At 47.5% G+C, this 18,907-nt stretch overlaps 1 protein-coding gene across 3 annotated transcripts in view; it reads left to right on the top strand.

The window, feature by feature from the left end:
- The window catches only part of JAG1 (jagged 1), a 35,879-nt gene continuing 16,972 nt past the window's right edge, over positions 1-18,907 (top strand). For 2 of the 3 annotated variants that reach the window (XM_011370230.2, XM_011370215.2), the window contains exons 1-5: positions 19-622; positions 1,031-1,336; positions 9,765-9,816; positions 14,857-15,111; positions 16,948-17,008. In XM_011370230.2, coding sequence (XP_011368532.1) covers positions 542-622; positions 1,031-1,336; positions 9,765-9,816; positions 14,857-15,111; positions 16,948-17,008 — 755 coding nt within the window. In that variant the 5' untranslated portion in view covers positions 19-541. Of the gene's footprint in view, positions 623-1,030; positions 1,337-9,764; positions 9,817-14,856; positions 15,112-16,947; positions 17,009-18,907 lie in introns of all 3 variants that reach the window. The other variant, XM_011370223.2, reaches the window with a different exon arrangement.

The raw sequence follows: 18,907 nt of genomic DNA, 5'->3' as shown, positions 1-18,907 counted from the left end.
CCAGAGCGCTGAGTAAAGGTGGCCAGCCCGGGCTGCGGCTCCCAGACGGGCTCTCCGAGTCCCTCTCCGAGAGCCGTGCGGGCACGCGTCATTGTGTTACCTGCGGCCGGCCCGGAGCTGGGCTTGGTGGTTTTTTTTTTTTTTCCTCCCCTCCCTCCCTCTTTTCTGTGCAGCTGATCTGAAAGGGAATAAAAGGCTGCGCATAATCATAATAATAAAAGAAGGGGAGCGCGAGAGAAGGAAAGAAAGCCGGGAGGTGGAAGAGGAGGGGGAGCGCCTGAAAGAAGCGATCAGAATAATAAAAGGAGGCCGGGCTCTTTACCTTCTGGAACGGGCCGCTCTTGAAAGGGCTTTTGAAAAGTGGTGTTGTTTTCCAGTCGTGCATGCTCCAATCGGCGGAGTATATTAGAGCCGGGACGCGGCGGCTGCAGGGGCAGCGGCGACGGCAGCACCGGCGGCAGCACCGGCGGGAACACCAGCGCGAACAGCGGCAGCGGCGGCGGCGGCGGCGTCCCGAGTGCCCGCAGCGCGCTGCGCAGCGATGCGATCCCCACGGACGCGCGGCCGGCCCGGGCGCCCCCTGAGCCTCCTGCTCGCCCTGCTCTGCGCCCTGCGAGCCAAGGTAGGAGCCCGCTGGGCCTCCCTCCCGGCCCGCCCTCTCCTTTCCCTCGTGGCGCCCTGGACGCCTGCGGTTGAGTGCCGCTAGCGGGGTCAGGAGCCCTGGGTCGCTGAGCTCCCCGGCTCGGCCCCTGCGCTGGAGAGGCTGCACCTGGGCTGGGGAGACCCCGGCCTCCTAAATGTATCCTCTAAGCTGGGCAGGGGGCGCGTTCGCTCCGCTCTTGGTCTTCCGGGGCAATCGTTGGATTTCTCCCGCATTCGTGCATTCTCTGCCCGGGAATCACGTTGAGTCCTTGCACCCAGTTTTGCAAAATTATTTTCACTTGGCGTCGAGGGCTCCTCGGGGTGGGCGGGGAGGGAGTCGTCTGGAAGAAAACTTTCCCCGGTGCTGATCGCCCTCCCTCGCCGGCAGGTGTGCGGGGCCTCCGGCCAGTTCGAGTTGGAGATCCTGTCCATGCAGAACGTGAACGGGGAGCTGCAGAACGGGAACTGCTGCGGCGGCGCCCGGAACCCAGGGGACCGAAAATGCACCCGCGACGAGTGTGACACGTACTTCAAAGTGTGCCTCAAGGAGTACCAGTCCCGCGTCACGGCCGGGGGTCCCTGTAGCTTCGGCTCCGGGTCCACTCCTGTTATCGGGGGCAACACCTTCAACCTCAAGACTAGCCGCGGCAATGAACGCAACCGTATCATTCTGCCTTTCAGTTTCGCCTGGCCGGTGAGTGACCCACGCAGGGAGAGAGGCCGAGCCGAATTTCGCACCCGCGCCTGCGGAGCCCTGCTCTCTCTTGCGAGAGGAATAATAAGCGTCTTGGCTCGAAACGCGGCGCTAACTAGGAAAGTTCTTTAGGGTGGGGTTTTAGGGAGCGACCCTCAGCAGGCCCCATCCCCGCCGCTTTTTGCTAAGCGCACAAAAGTGGGAACCCCAGATGTTATGGAGCAAAGCTCCCCGGAAAACGGGTTTAACTTTCAACTTGAAGGCCCCAGAGTAACTCCCTGAGCCAGGAGATCATTATAGATGATCTTTGCTAAACCAACTAAACCTGATGCGCCGTGGAAGGCTGCTCGGCTCAGTTTTGGCCTTCGAACGCCGTTCAAATTGGCACCCTCCCCTTTCCCGAGAACGGCCGGGAGGGCGGGCGTGTCCTTCCTGGAGGGTGTGGATGGAACCCGTTTCCCGCTGCTCCCCAGGAGATTTTGGTGCGTGCGGGGGTGCGCTCCGGGCTAGGCGCAAGGGCGTGGGGGCGTCCGCGGGAGGGGGGGGGTCTCGCAGCCTTCTCAACTGCTGCCCTGGGAGCCTCCGCCCCCTGTCGGTCCCTTCCTGCCCTCGCCCCCGCGTGGTGTAGCCTTGTGGCCTCACTTCCAGCGGTTCCCGGGCTCTGGAACAGCTGTGTTTGCAAACTTCCCCGGGAAGGGCGGGGGTGCACCCTCGTCCGGAGGGCGCACAGCCCCCGCAAGGCTTCGGGGGCGTGCCAGCGCCTGGAAGGGGTGGCCCGCTAGAGGCAGTCCTTGGGGGTGCAAGTGAATGGACCCCCGCCCTAGAGTCACTTGAGGCCTGGGCCCCCGCTGGCAGACCCTGCAGCAAGGCCCTTGCAACATCCAGAAATGGGTGGAAGGAAGATGGGTGCGATTGCAGAAGGGGAGGAAAGGGGAAAATGTTGGTGCCCTCTGCCCCGCTCCTGTTGTCCAGGAGGCGTGACTCATTGCCAGCCTTGGGGCTTGGCCTAGCCTGTGCTAGGGGGTGGGTGGTGATGGGAGCTCAGTGCCGCGGGGAATACTCTCCACCACGTGCTCTGATAGGGTGCACTCTGCTGCCTCCTATCCGCGGGCTGGGACTGTGATTCCTAATTTGGGGAGGGCAGGAGAGAATGTCTTCCGTGGTGTGTGTGTGTGTGAAGCTTGTGGTGGCTCTCAAGGCCCACGTTTACAGGAACTGACGTTATAAAGTGCCCTCTGCTGTGGGGGGCGGCGGGAGGCGGGGGGATAAGACGGTTATCAGAAACTCGCCATTAAAAGCGTCTTATAAAAACCTGTCGTATGTGGAGTTCTGAGAATGGAGGGCTGCTTCTGTTGTGGGATTTCATTTTTACAAAGCGTGTTTATCTTGTTTGTTAATCCCCTATTAGAACTTTAAGCTAAAGAGGTTCGCCAAAGTTTTAATTTGGCTATGCCCAAGTTGACTGAATGCTGATTGCCCTTGAATGTGTGTGTGGAATTTAGGGGGAATGGGCCTGCAGGTGGTTCCACCCTCCTGAGGATAAGTCCTGGAGCCCCTTGCTTTCTACAAGACCATAAAAGGAATCTTATTGGTGATGTGGAAAAGCAGCAAGCCTTACTGAGGTTCATTTTGAAGAGTAGGGTCAGAGAACTGCATGGGTAAAAACAGGTAGCCTTGTTCTCCAGGCTGGCTGGGGAAAGTGACCTAGAAGGTGTGTCTGTCCCCTTTTGATACTTGGCAGAATTCTGGATGGGGAAGGAGCGGAAGCAGCGTGTGAGGGCAAAGAGATGATTGATTTGCTGGTGCTCTTCTGTGGTTTTAGGCCCACGGGTCACCAACCATGAAATAGACTTTCTAGAATGGGGAAGACCGCAGGGGCTACACCGAGAGTGTGGTTCTTTTGAAGTTGGGCCAAATGCATGTATCACTCATAAACAAGTCTCCACCCTGCCGCCCCAAAAAGGCCTGCTGTGAAATATAAGCTTTATTTCCCGAGAGAAACCAGAGTTTAGGTGTATTGTTTTAATTTTCTTAAGTGTGATTGGATAAACACTAGTCGGTAACTTTCAAGAATGATTCCAGGGTATTAACTGAAGTGAAAGTATCTAGGTAGCCAAATAAGTACGGAAGTAAATAAGCACAATTAAATTCAGTTTGGTAATTAAATATTAATAAGTGTGTCTATTTAAAAGTGATTTCTTTGAATAGCTAATAAGTGAACTTGGTACAGAATTCGAGATACACAGGATATATAGCTTGAAAAAAATCAAACCTTGAACTTCTGGCCACCTGAACTCCCAACCCCCTAGCAGCCACAATTTCTGTTAGTTGACAGTGGAAGAGCTGTGGTTCAGAGGGCACTGTAGAAGGTCAGTTTACAAGGTCATGTAATTCATGTCTTATTTGAAATTATTCCCCAGTTAAACAACTGTTCATGTCTGGAGAGGAAGAGGAGGAAATGGTTTGGTCAGATATGAAGTATAATCCACATCCCAGTGTCCATGTGGGCAGCTCTGTAGAGGTGGGACTGTATGCTGGATAGTATCAGATTGTGTCCCACTTGGTGTCCACTGTCCCAGGCTTGTGGTACTTTTCATTGGTGGCTTCTAATTCCCATACCAATGCTGCTCCGAGGAGATTGACTTAAAGCAGCTAGCCTGATTTATGATCTTTGCATCTGGGGACCCATGGTAACATACATAGTGAGGTAATTGGGCTCAATGGTAAATAATTTGTGAATAACCATTTATAAATCACTGAAATCGTTACATTGCCCCTTCCAAACTTAGTGCTCAATCCCAGTAGTGCCTGCTTATTAAAAATACCTTAGTATAATTACCACTACCCAGACCCAAAAGCTTTTTAGGAACTCAGAATTCTGGTTAACTATAGTGATGTATTGCTGGCCCTAGATCGAAATGAATCTAGAAAAACTTTTGGGGAAGCAATTGAGGGTTCTGGTCTCTCAGCCTCGTATTTAAATGTCATTGACACTGATAAAAGGCTTGCTTGAGATCAACTTACTTTTTTAGGAAAATCCAATGAAGTGTGATTGTTGCATACCAGAGGGGTGCCAGCTTTGGCTTCCTTCACTCTTAAGGCCTGGATGAGCAACTGCCAGGGTTTTGGGTAAATTGGATGCCACAAGGTTAATCACAATATAATTGACAAGTCCTTGCCTTTGCCTTCTGTTTCCTGGTCCCTAAGCCTTTACAGATGTGGACGCGTGGAGGGCAGAGGGATGGTGTCCTCATTCAGGCTGGCTCATTTCTGCAGCTAGTATGTGGAACCCATGTGGTCAGAATGCATGCAAACGAACACATGTGTGTACGTGCTCAGAGCAAGGGACTTTCTGTGCGTGGAGAAAAACACCCTTTGCCCTAAGATACCTGCCTCAGAGGAAAGCAATGAAATGACACGTCTGCATTGCAAAACCAGCCTTGGGGGAAAAGTAGAGCTGTGCTCACTTTGCACCAAGTGTCTGCAGCATGGCTGCTTCCAAATGGAATCCTTATTTGGATACTTGGCTTCTAATATTTTTTCTCTACCAAGTATAATCTTCTGTGTTTCTTTCTCCTTGTTGTCTTGTTTCTCAGCAAATTATTCAAACCTCCAGTATTTGCATGAGTTTGCAACCCACCAACTCCCCACACATAATTCTACCAGGGACTTCGAACATTTTTAGAGAACAGTGAAGCTTTTGGCATCAAGGCCGTTCAGGGAATTGGATGAGTGAGAAGAGGCAGCAACCACTCAGGTGTGTAGCCTCCCAGAACACCAGTGACCCGAATACTGCCTAAAATCTTTACAACTAAGAGTGGTAAGGGATCCTTTTGATACAAGGCAAGTGGAAGGTATAGCGTGGAGGAAAACTGTTATGTATGATAAAACAAAGCCAAGGCAACAAGGAGCCTTCATGGTCTTGGTCTGAAGACAGGAATGCAAACAGAGACCTTGGCTGGATTCGTAGCAGCCACTGGCCCATTGTAGAAGGGCCAGAACTTGGTTCCATTGTCAGACTTTCAAGATTAGTTACAATGTCAGAATGCATAATCTCTGGATGTACATACAATTAGCACGGTAATCCGTAAAGGCAAATATTTCTAAGAATTCCTCCTTGGTGGGCTTTTGGAGGTATGTTCCTACCCTCGCAACAACTCCTAGGTTAGGTTCTGACCCGAGGAAAGAGACACTTGGCTCCAGCTTTTAAATACGTTTAATAAATTAGAACAAAACTTAAACTGTTTTTCAACTTTAGGAAGATATATTAGGATGCGTGGAAAGTGATTCTTGTGTTTTCTAGAATGGTAGGGGTGGGGTAGGGTTCTGGGTTCAGAATGTCTCGCCTGGGAGCTGAGTGGTCCTGTTGTGACTTTTCTGGTTTCTGATCACTGTATGGACTGCCTTACCCTATAGCCCTTATTTTTATAGCGCCAGTGACATTTGTCACTGGCGCAGTGCATGTGCAGGGAAGAAATTCCACAACATAGCTCCCAGTGGTTAGGAGTGGTACGTAAATAGTCAAACATTCAGAGCCCTCTACTAGCTCAGCCCAGTTTTTATGCACTTTTGGTAAATAAGTAGAAAGGCTTCTTGTTCAGGCTTGCTCGGTGTGAACCAACAGTTGTGCTTGGCTGGCTTCTTGGTATTCTATCTATTAACCTTGCCACCCTTTTGTAACTGGTGCATTTAATTATCAGTGGGATGCTTTTCAAACAGGTAAGGGTAATGATGAGAAAGGGGGTGGGGGCTCATTGAGTCTCAAATCTGGATATTAGCTCTGTGGCCCTCTTGGTGAGTGTTTGAGGTGAGCTTTCATGAGAAAGTCACCCTTTGTAACCAGATCAGACTTGATTGAAATGTCAAGCCCTGCAGACTAACTGGCTTTCTATAACTAAAAGTCTTCTTAGCTTGGATGCTGTGGGGTAATCATCCTTTCTCCATGTCTCACCTGGCCAAAGCTCCACGATACGTGAATTGGTTGTGCGAGCGTGTGCCCACACATGGAATCTCTGACACCTTTATTTAATGTTTGTGACTGGAATATTTTATACTCTGGCCACCCAGACGCAGGCAGGACAATAGTGTGGCCGAACTGACTGAAATGAGGATTACAGAGAATAATGTGGCCTCTCCAAAAATAATGCTAATACAGGGCCAGCAACAGGAAGCGACAGTTGAGTCAGCAGAGTACAGGGCCCCAGACAAACCCGGGGCTGAGTGCCTCTGTACAATAGCCCCGTGGGCACATGGGGCATTCCCAGGGTGTGAGTTCCTCGGGTCCGCCTGTCGCAGCAGCCTGGGGTTTTGGATGCTGCACGCGTGCCGTTTGGATGGTGGTTTGTTTGTGTCCGTCAGCTTGGCAGGAGTGGAGGCAGCCACTTCTCAGGGCTTGGTTTGGCTGCCACTGTTGCCAGGAAAAGGAAGCTCCCAGCTGCCAACACAATTACCTTTGTTTCTTACATCCCCCTTCTTAATGTGGCAATTAAGTGCTTACCACTCTGCCTGGTGCCAAGGTAACCACCATGGAGTGGGATGGGCGCAGCCCATAGCCCTCCCACGGCCTCAGTGCTGAAAGCAGGAAGGAGGTGCCGGGGGGTCCCTGTGGCCCTGAGATGCCTTGGGCTTGGATGCCAGGACCCTCCAAGGTAAAATTCCATGGCGGTCCCCCCAAAGTTCATTCTGTAAGCTGACCATTCCTCCTTCCTGCTGCATGAGAATGAGAACTGCCACTATGTCGCAGCCAGATTTCCTTGGGCCTAGAGCTGGGAAGAGGCAGAAATGATTCACTCTGCAAACTTAGACTGAAGGTCTATTAGCTACACACCCCTCCTGCTTTGTGCCCAGGTCATTTTTCTGGGCAAACTTAAGGGGAAAAAAGTTGAAAGGCGGGTGACAGTTTTATAAGAGCCTTATAGTCTGAAACCAAGAAAATTCAGGTATTTTGCTGTTTATTTTTTGTGTGAGTTTTGGATTTGAACTCATTAAACTCACCCCTCTCCTTGCCTGGTACCCCTGTCCAAGACCTTTGGAGGGCTTGGGGACTTTGCTGGGGTCAGATTTGCAGTGGCTAATTGGGTGTTACGTGATCATAGCAGATCGCTAATTTTTCAACTTGTTACCACACTTTGGCATAAGGTGCGCCTGGTATGAATCTTGGAGTCTAGATGTGTATTCTGGGATGCACAGAGGTCAAGCGTGGGCCTGGGAAAAATTAAAGTTTCCTAGCAACTAATAATCATTGTCAAATTATCTTGATTGTCAATCTATAGTGGGGATGGAGTGGGTGGTAAGAGTGCCTCCTAATAGAGGCCTTGAAAGGGAATCCTTTTCTCTGAAGGTTGGGCAGGAGAAATCCTCATGACCCAGGAGGTGAGTCCTAGAACCATAAACCCTTCTCTGAAACAAGGGAAGAGAAGGTCCACGACTCTCTTTTTTTGGCAGAGCTTTTTTTGCCAACCCTGCATTCAAGCAGCTATCATCCCTTCAAGAAGGCAGTTTATAGAAAATCATGACACATAGCATCTAGAGCTCTGTGCCACTCTCTTCCTCCGGAGGGGCAGTGTTGGTCAGCAGCTTCTGAGGCCTTTCCTATCCTGGCGAGGATAAGGCCGATAGACAGCTTGGTCTTCCAAGTGCAAGACCAAGGATGCCTTCTTTTTTGAGCATGAAGCAGAGTTAATGCTGCCACACCTGCTCAGCCCTGGGATGCCATCCCTCTCAGTGGTTCTTGGAGGTATTATGTGTTTAGCACTTATACAAGTCTGTCAAAACTCTGGGTATCAACACATCTAATCAGGATTAATTACAGCAATATGTGGAAGTGAAGAACGTGGGTCTCAACGTGACCAGCAAATGAAGGGCTTAATTATACAGAACCAGTCCCACATCTGGCCTCATTTGGACTTGGCTTGCCTCAAATCAGTAGAGAAATAATTTCTTGCTACTCTCAGGGAAGAGTCTTGTAATTTATAGGAATTCCTAGGAAACTCAGAGGCTGTAGATAAGGTGAAACTTTCACTAATAAAGTATTGACGACAACAACAATGGGTTTGGACCTGTGGCCACTCATGGGAGAGGGCTGGGTGTGTGCCCCAGCTTGCCCGGCTTTGCTTGCCTTTCTGAGCATTTTCCCACAGTTATCAGTGAACGAAATGGAATCCTTCTCCGCTTTGAGTATGAAACATATTTCGGCTGAATTCCAAGGCAGGGTCTATCACAAGATATTTTTATATTCGGAGATGGCCTGCTGTGTCACTGTGAGCAGTAAGCTTGTCTTGAGTTATGAATGAAACTCTTTCCCCACCACCCCTGTGTTTGCCTTCACTTTATAGGTGCTTTTCCTTGGCATTTCCAGTGGCATGGCATTATTTGATCAGTATGTGCTACTATTTCCTATATATTAGTATCTGACAGTGAGTGACAGCTCAGGGGTACATAAAAGAGAGGGCTCACGTGCCTTTTCTCCTAACTACCTGTGGATATATTTCTCTAGCGCCAAGATAGCTGAAAGTTTATTTAAACCCTAATGTTTTGTGGGACTGACCTCATTCTAAATTACAAATGAAGATTTGAGTAAAAGTGGGAATTTGCTAATGGCTTGGGTTTTGGGGGGAGGGGGAATTCTGAGGTAATTCTGGAAGATAAAAGGTACCTTCAGAATAATAGCTGGCACCCTGCCAGTGTCCAGGGAATTCTTTTAGTGAACTCTGATTATTCTTGGAATGTTAGATCTTATTGACAGATAAGTTCATCAATAAATAGAACGCTCAGATGTGTGGTTATTTCTCCCTTTTGTACTTTCTTCCTTTCCCAGAGTCTGCCCCCCACGCACCCCAAGTTAGGTTGCCGCCTTTGTCTTGGGAATCTCTTTGCACCTACCCCCTCCTGCTTCATAGAGCCACCTGATACTTGTGGGAGCCTAGATGGTCTCACACAGACAGGGCTTTGAAAGGGGTTCTGAAAAGGAAAAGGGGGCCTCTCTTGGGACTGCCCCACCAGGGCCCAAAGTGTAACCTTAGCAGTACCCGGCCCTCCTCTGGATGGGGCCCCTCCCCCAGTACTACAAATACCTGGTTACATTAGCTTAGAATAAATTCTTTGTGTGTTTTTCTTATGCACTAGAATTAGATTCTGGAAAGTTTTGGAAAACTGTATGCTAAGTGTTAACCTATAGGGAGATGGTGTTTCCTGATGACTTCGAACTGCCTGCATGATGACCACAGTGGGCCGCCCCCTCGCCCCTCCCCGGCCAGGAGAAAGGAGACAACCCGGGGTGGGTCTGGAGCGGGGAGGGGAGTTTGACAGCAAACCATTTCATATTGGCTTTATGGTTTGGTTTGGCGGAGTGTGCAGGGAGGCCAAGAAAGTATGACATTGACAGCTGACCCCTATTTCCGAACACTAAGTGCCGTTTATCTGTTTGCAGAGGTCCTACACTTTACTCGTGGAGGCGTGGGATTCCAGCAACGACACTGTCCGTAAGTATCACAGCAAAGGACTTATCTCTAAGCGTGTGTTTCTGGAATTGCAGTGCTTGGCATAACGGTACCTGTCAGAGCTGGAAATGTCTCCTGGGTGCCTCAAGGAACTTCTACCACCCCCTGCCATCTGTCCCCCGCCTCCTCGGGTGAATCTTTCAATAGAGTCTTCCATGACTTCTCCTAGACTTTTCTCTTAGAACATTAGATAGCCAGGACAGATTCCCAGTTAACTCAGTCCCTGAATATGGTACCTAGATTATCTTTGGGATAGAGATCTTAATGGTTTTACAACTTTAAAACCTTGTAGACTGCTAAAGGATCAAAGTAATGACTTTTTAAAACCATTTAAACTTTAAGTGAGCGTTTAATCTCTCATCAGAAAGATAAAGCAGGCAAAGGTGGCACTGGGCTCTAAAGACTGACCTTGAATTTCACTTGGTGGGCAGGTGAGCTTCCAGCCGGTCAGGGTTTCCCACACTGCCCAGGACAAACCTTTCATTGAAGCAGAATTCCAGAGCCTCCAGTCATTACACTTGCCTTGTCCCCTTCTGAAAGATGACTCTGCTTTTAGCACAGGTTGCTTTTCAGAGTAGCTAGAGGTGGGTTTTGGTGGGGAAGAAATGGAGGGTGTCTATGAAAATGACAGCAGTCTGGCTTATAAGCAGTCTTTGCTCTTTATTGTAACTTTAAAAATATATTTTCCCTCACTCAAAACTGCGAGTTCCCTTTTTGTCAGCAGGCTCTGGGTGGTTGTCATTGGAAAACTTGATTCACACTGAAATCTTAGTCTACACAGGAGAAGGGTTGATCCAACTCGTCTTTGCCCTTCATTCTCCTCTGAATATCTTATCCCTTTCGTTTCTCTAGGTTACTGACCCTTTCTTTGTGTTTTTGCTGCTAATGATGTTCACCCTCCTTTTCTCGCTTTGGCATCTGAAGTCCAGATCTGGACTTCTTCCCTGTGGGGCACCCATGTCCCACGGAGCTGTAGTGGGCAGGGCTTGTGTAACCAGCCTTGGTTGCGTGTGATGCCAGTCAGGGTCATAGACACCTGTTTGTTCTCTCCTCCATCTCCTGAAACAGACGTTGGGATTGTGTGAACAGTTAGGATTGTGTGAACGTTATGTCATTGTGACCTGCTTACAATGGTAACTAAGCATTGGGAAGATGAGGGTGGAGAGAGGGAGAAATAGGTTCTTCAGATATATTCTGGTGCACACTGTTGTTCTCTTGCCCTTCCATTTTAGATATTAAAACAGTTTGGTAGAATGAATATCCTTGAGGCTGATCCTGGCTCACTGTAAGATCTGGGTTAGGACACCTGTGAGGGCATGCAAGGGACTACCTGGGCCTTCCATCACCCCGCAGATCAGGTAGCTGCTCCCCTAGGAAGCCACTGCCCATATAGAGCTACCCACAGTTGTCTGCATGTTTGGGTAGCCCCATTCAGAGTTCTGGGCATCTCACTTCTTGCTGGAGGTGTGACCAAACCCCTGGAAGGGCCCACGGAAGACAGGTAGATTAAAGGGCTTTCTGACCTCTGCTCCTGAAAAGAGAGGTTGCCATAAAGTCATAGAATGCCCATTAGAGGTCGTCGATGCCCAGTGAGGAGGGATGGGAGTTTGCTGGGAGTGCCTTATGTACTTGCTTTTTTCAGCCTCTCTTAATGCTTCCAAGTTATTGAATTCAGCACATTCAAATCCAAATTTGACATCTTCCTTTTTCCAAAAGCAAATTTAGGGCCCTTTGTGGATGATTGGCACCAGTATCTGAACACCCAGTACCGTAAACCAGAAATCGGGAAGGCATCCTGTGTACCTCTGCCTTAGCATCCATATCTAATCCACCTCCAAGTTCTAAAACTATTCAACACATTGCTAGAATCCTGCTGCCTTCGCCATCTCCCCTGCCATTGCCCTGGTCCAAGTCACCATCTGCTCATGCCCGAACTCTTAAGAGTAACGGCTGAATTAGTCCACCCATTTCTACTCTGGTCTGCCACCAGTGCTTTCTCTTGCCATCCTGGTCTTTTCAGAGCATAACCCTTAATTGTTACCTTTACAAAAAGCTTCCTGTTGCTCTTGGGACAAACCTTTGTGGCCCACAAGGCCTTGTACAGCCCAGCTTTGTCTCCCTGCCAGCTCTATCTTACATGCCACATTGTCATCCATCATATTTGTATTCTAGTAATACCCCCACTAGTCACTTTGTGTCCTCAAATGCATCACATTCTCTCCTGTCTCGGAGCCTTTGCACATGCTGTTCACTCTGCCTGGAATGTTTTGCTTTTTTTACTCTCTTCACCCTCTGTCTCTCCCAAAGGACTATATATTCCATGAGGGCAGCTGCTGAGGAGATAGAGCAACTTAAATGGAGTTGCTGCTCTTAGGAATCCAAACATGTTGCAGACATCTTGGCTTCAGATTAGAGGCAGAGACCTGAGTTTTGGAACAGAGAATCTCACATCAGCTGTGCCATGAACCCTCAAGCAGAGCCTGACCCAAATGAAGCCCAGGTGCTAGTCATGTCCTAGAAAGTATTGTCTAAGGCTGACCCTCCTGTCATCAGTCCTCCAAGGTCATTTCTATTACATTTCAGAACTACAGTATATAAGGATACAAATTTATCTTTTCTGTCCCAGAGTAGATGGCTTCAGTTTATTGTACTGCTAAATAGATAGATCAACACAAACTGGCATTCTAAGACCAGATTTTTCTTATAGCTTAGCCGTGGCTAAAGCTCCTGTCTAGGTTTGTAGGTTGCTGAGGTCCTGGGGTTATGCTCAGACTTGCCTCTCATTACCTTCTTGGCTTGCAAGGCTGTCATGGTTCCTGTGTGCTTCACCTTCATGCAGTTGGAAGATTGAAAGAAGGCCTGGTAACATCTTTTCCCAGTAATGAAACTGACCTACCAAGTGAGCTACCCCAGATACATTTATAATACCCCAAGCTGATAGGAAGTGTGATTCAGGTGGCGGCAGCTTAGAAGAAACAGGCAGCAAACTTGCTGTCTGTAACCCAGATGCCAGAAAGCATATCATAGATACACTGGACTCCCCGCCTCTTGGCTGTTAGGAAAAATCTGTCAGGCAGGAGTGAAGTTAGTTATACAGATCTGTTCGCCCCATTGAGGATTCCGAAATGATCACTTTATAGCATTTCTTCCCTGGAATTAGTAGAAAGTATACTAAGCTATTGAAAACGCCAATGTCAGCCTGTACCTTTTGGCTTAGACTCTTGTCTGAATTGTTTGTTGTTGATACCTGCCCGAGAGAAGCTGGAAGCCTTTGAGCCATGGCAAGTGTGTTTAAATAATTCCTTTATTAAGATCTCATAATCACATGGTAATAGCGCAGTATACTTTTTAATTGAACCAGCAGAGCAAACACAGTTAATGGAGGGACATTTTTGTCATTCTTTGGCCTGTGTTTATTTGTAAAACTTAAGTTAGTAAAGTGTTTTCTGCAAGTAGTTCTGTGCGTGCCGGGGTGTAAGTCTGCAGGTATGTGGGCTTGTTCAAGGCTTGTCTTGCCCACATGACAGTTAAAGAAACCCAGAGGGTGAATGCTGGGGTGATGTTGGAAGTGAAGTGTGGATGAAGCCACTCAGGCGCAGGCGTTCCTTCTCTCCTGGTCACCTGTAGGATTTGCGTAGCCTTGTAAATGAGCGCAGGCCCTGGGCCTAGAAAAACAGGGGCGTGGGTGGGTAGGAATCACAAAGACATTGCAAGTAGGTCTTAACGCGGTCTCTCCAAGGTGGCCTTGAATTTGACAAGGTGGTGGAAGGTTGGTGCTGGCAGGTTTAAGAAAACAAACAAAAGACCAGGCTAGGGTGCTGACTTAGTGCCTTGCTTCCTTTTCACAAACCTCCCCTGAACTCCTGGCACCTGGTGTTTGGAGTTATTTTAGTACCTGTCTCTTCTTAGGCTAGATTATAAGTGGCCCCAGGGCAGGGACCACTTCTGTTCCTCCTGAGAGCTGCTTGAGCCCTGGGCGTGTTTATTTTCCTCAGTAGGCACTCTTTGAGGAGCATGACTTGGCGTGCCTCTCCCCACCCCCCCAAAGAAAACACAAAAACCTCGATCTACCTGCCTCTGAACTGGGGTGAATTCTTTTCCCATCTGCCTTCTGGGCAAAGGCAAAAGGTGAAATGCATCAAGCTTGTAGATTGCTATTTAAATGCCAGCTTAAAAGTTGGTAAAGTTTATGATTTTTTCAATAAACATAACTCATTGGCTTCCAGTGCAGAGTTTGGAATTAGAGTCTTTCTAAAGCAAGACACAAAACTCTAAAACCAGAAAAGTAAGATTGCTAACCTTGACCTGGAATAAGGAAATTTCCTGATGAGCAACATTCCATAGGGGGTTTCTTTCTATAATATGTAAAGAGTTTTTGCAAATCAGTATCACCAGCAATGCAGTAGAAAACTTGTTAAAAGAAATAGGTGACAGTTCATAGGAACAGAAACAAATGGTTTTGTAAACATGTGAAAGGAGGCTCACCCGTCACTTAATTAAATGCTAATTACAACAAGAGAGACTTTACCTATGAGGCAAAGATCAGAAAGTTTGATAAGAGTGTTAGGAAACAGTTTCCTGTGCTGGTGGGAGGATAGATTGACAGGTCTTTATTCACGGTAGTTTGGGGTTGTCTGGCAGAAGTGAATTGGCTGTGTACGTCCTGTTTGAGTCAGCACTTCCATTTCTGGATTTTCTTATTAGAACCACACATGGGCAAATGGGTTCAAGAATGTTCATTGTGGCTTTGCTTAATAGCCAAAGGCTAAAACAACCTAAATGCATATATGTTGGAGCTAGGTAAATTGTTTCGTTGTATTTCTAGACAGTGAAATACTATGCATCCATTAAAAGGGTAAATGTGACAGTGGTTGCCTCTGGAGATTTTTCATTTTCTGCCCCTTTGTACTGTTTGAATTTTGTACCGTGTGCATTTATTAAAAATAGCGACAATGATCAGGAAAGAAGGCTGTCTGAGGTGAATGTTAATGCAGTTAATTTTTTTTTTTTCTTTGCCTCTAGAACCTGACAACATCATTGAAAAGGCTTCTCACTCGGGCATGATAAATCCCAGCCGGCAGTGGCAGACGCTAAAGCAGAACACAGGGGTTGCCCATTTTGAGTACCAGATCCGCGTGACGTGCGATGACTATTACTATGGGTTTGGCTGCAATAAGTTCTGCCGACCCAGAGATGACTTCTTTGGACACTACGCCTGTGACCAGAATGGCAACAAAACTTGCATGGAAGGCTGGATGGGCCCCGAATGTAACAATGGTGTGTGGGTGGGTTAACTAGCTCCGGGTGTCTGCTGCTTTTGGGGGTCAAGTTCTCACCTCACCTGCATTTAGGTGGTTATCTCAGGTGGGGGGAGATTTTGGCTTTTTAATGTGCCTGAAGCACACAGATGTTGAGCATAGGAGATGCTATTGGTGCCCCATGCCCCAGCTGCTCTGAGAGTTGGCTGCTAACAGCTCACAGCTGCTTCTCCTCTGGAGCATTGTCCTTGGCCAAACAGGAGCCACTCCATGTCCGTTCCCTCCATCTCACAATCTGCGAATCACTGACATAGGGGTACAAAGGCCAGCCCCCTTTGCCTTAACTCTGTGCTACAATTCATACTCAGCAGCTTCCCCTGGGATCACAATGAAGCCAGACCAGCTGAGACCACATTCTTGCTCAGCTTCTACCTCTCCTGCCCTCAGCCCCTTTCTCTTATACCCAAATCCCTTTTCAGGCTGTGCTTCTAAATAACCTGACCCTAAAACGGATGCCAAGTGAGAATGGGTTAGCCCAGTCAGTGTCAGAACAGATGATGCTGTAAGAAATGACAGCTCCTGAGCTCAGAGTTGATTTATGGCAGGTTTTCACTGGGTTTCTTTTGACGCTGTAGCATTGAGGAGGTGGGCAAGTGGTGAGCCTGAGCTTTCCTGCTTGTGTAGCGTTGAACCCACCCACAGCAGCACAGGTGTGCCTTGGAGATACTGTATTTCAGTTCCAAGCCACCACAGTAAAGCAAGTATTGCAATAATTCCAGTCATAATCTTTGCTGGAGGAGGATCTTGCCTTCAATTTACATATAAAAAAAAAAATCTGTGAAGCACAAAAAGAGACGTGCAATGAAATGAGATCTGCCTGTATAAGTTTTAGATGTGCTACATCTACTGTCCCAGCTCCTTTTAGAATTTAGTGAATTATCACATTCACAGATATTCACAGAATTATCTGTGGTCTTTACCTTTACAAAGCTCGTAAGTCAGGAAATTGATGGGTAATTTTAGTTAACTGTAATAGATCCTCACGAACATTCTCTTTCAAGATAAAGTTGAATTAAAAAACGAATTTTCGAACTGTGATTGAGAAGCAGGGCAGAGAGAAGAATTTGCAGGTCTCCTGGGTTTTACTGCTTAGGTAACTGGAAATGAGAGTTTTAAAAGGATGATGTTTCTGAGATTCAAATGAAAGTCAGAATTGATAAACATATTTTAAATAGTTGGTATTCTAAAAATAAGTAACAGATAAGTTAATTAAAAATTATTCGGTCTATTCAAAATTTTTTTAAAGGAAGCAGAATTGCTTTGCGAGGATACTTTGCAAAAGTACCACCAGATCTGGTCTCTGAGTTAGCCAAATGATGGCAGCCTGGTCGGCTTCGTTAGTCCCATGGGATTTTTGAGCCATCAGGCATTTGGCAGGAGTGGGCGGGGAGGGGGGTTGAGGAGGCTGGAGCTCATCTGAATGTTCCCTGATAGGACAGAGTGGGTGAGGTGAGGAAGGATTACATCTAATTTTCTTTTGGCAAGGGTGGGAATCGACAAGGGAGCAGGGTAGCTATTGTTTGGAGAGACTGGATGAAGATCCCCTACCCCCATCAACTTGCCTGCATTTTTGTCCCCAAACAGTATCATGTTTTGAGGATCTGCTAGCGTGGCCTTGAAGTTTAAAGCTGGATTTGTTATTTGGGCACCTCCCATCTTCCTCTCCTTACGATGAGCTTGATATGAGATTTCTTAAAATCGTGGATTTTGTAGGCTTAGTGTACGAGGCTATTCTCATGGCGGTGGCGGTACAAGAATCAGGCAGTGTGCTGACACATCCTTCTGTTTTTTACAGCTATTTGCCGACAAGGCTGTAGTCCAAAGCATGGGTCTTGCAAACTCCCAGGTGACTGCAGGTAAATGACTAAACTGTTTTTTGTTTTAACAATTATTTCTTGAATGCAGAAGGGGGACTTTATTGTGAATGTTTCTTTGGAGAACAAGAAAAGCTTTTAAAAAAATTCAAATAGGCACATCCAAAGCTTATTAAATTATACCAGCTGTCCAGTGGAATGCGCACACTTCTCTCAGAAAAAAAAGGAAACTTATGAGCATAGTCAGTAGCTTCATGTAGTAACTGTTCTCTAAATTGATAACACGTTTTTGTAATCTTCCCTGTAACGTGCTAATGGAGTAGATGGAGGGATGTGGGTATGTTTCTTTGCGTCTCTGCCCCTGCCCCGGTTTCCATCTCCCAGCCCTCCCCCACTTTTCCCATCAATAGGGGAAAGTGGAGCATTCTTTAGAATGGGATTAGTACAATCTCCTGGCCCCTTTGCAGGCGGGAGACAGGCCTGTGCTGAGAGGTTAATGGCTGCGCTGGAATCTTGTCAGTTGAGCCTGATGAATGTAGACTTTGCTGCTGGCCTTTGAAGTCTGTTCTTTTATGGTCCCAGACAATGCAGAAGCCAAAGGGAGACCTACCCCGACTGCTTCCTGATTACAGTTTTTGGAACTCCTTGAAATGTACATTATACCAATTTGGGAAAGGCTTGCTTTGAGAAATATTGTCGGTCTTGTGGCATTGTGACCCAATCTCACAATTTACTCTTCTTCCTCATATCTTAAGAATTAGCAGATTTAATGTGACACCAACTGGGGTGGGGTTGGGGGGAGGTCCTTTGGGCCTGCCTCTTTTGGCCCCAAAGCTACCCTGGTTCGAGCCAAGGAAAGCTTACAACACGTAGTCTGAACCAGTGTATCTCAAACTAATGTTACATGGGGCACTTGTCACAATGCAGATCCTGAGTCCATAGGTCTGGGGTGGGCCCAAGTCTGCATTTTTAACAAGCTCCTAAGTGATGCAACTCTTGCTGGTGGGGGACCATACTTTGGGAATCACTGTCCCCAAACTTCGGTACTTCCAAGTGTAATTCTCCAAATTATCAGAAATATCAAAATGCAGATTCCTGGGCACCAACCACCCTACACCCGTGAATCTCAGTGCCTGAGTTTGGCCCAGGAATCTGCATTTTGACAAGCCAGCCACGTGATTTTGCTCCTCAGTAAATTTTGCAAACTGCTGTTTGCAAATCACTGCATCTGTTCCCCTCCCATGCAGTGGGGAGCACTGAGCTTGAGGCTTGAGGCCGGAGTAGGAATGAAGGCAGCTGGAAGTAAAATAAAAACAGGTTGACCTGAAAATTGTCTCCTCTACACTTCAGAAAGATAAGAGATTTTTCTGGAAGGCTGAGGGGGTTAGCATACTAACGCCTGTTGGTGGCGGCTGACTATAGTATTTAACAGCTTTGCTGTCAAACGTTGAACAGGCACCCACCTCCTTTAACTCTTAGTAATTAAGGGTGTTCTGGAGAAAGTCAGATCAGCACTGCTATTAGTGACTCTGGTCTTGCTCTGCACTCAGATGAGTATCAGCGGAGGCCAACCACGATTTCTGCAACTGTCATCAGAATAAACACACGGCCGCTCAGGGGAGGGCCCTCCCAGCCAGAACAACAGGCTTTGTTTCCAGAATTTAGCCCTTTCTCTTTCGAAGTCTTAACCTCCCACTCCCTGCCCAGACACGCACCAGTGTTCTTATTTACTTAAGGTGCGACTTTCCCACACCTCATTTGCATAGTCTTTCTGCCCATCTCCTTCTCCCTACCTTGAAAGAAAATCAAGACAGAACCTTCTAGCTGAGGAAGTTTCTGCTCCAGGAATAGTTGAATGGCAAGTTACCTGTAAGTTGTCTTTTGGATTATGTATTACACGGATTTTTTTTTTTTTTCCCACATGAGAAAACTTTACTGGTT

This window comes from Pteropus vampyrus, unplaced genomic scaffold, assembly GCF_000151845.1.
Source record: "Pteropus vampyrus isolate Shadow unplaced genomic scaffold, Pvam_2.0 Scaffold7, whole genome shotgun sequence".
Taxonomy (NCBI): domain Eukaryota; kingdom Metazoa; phylum Chordata; class Mammalia; order Chiroptera; family Pteropodidae; genus Pteropus; species Pteropus vampyrus.
Note: the sequence above shows the minus strand (reverse complement) of the source record. Positions and strands in the feature narration are given on the sequence as shown.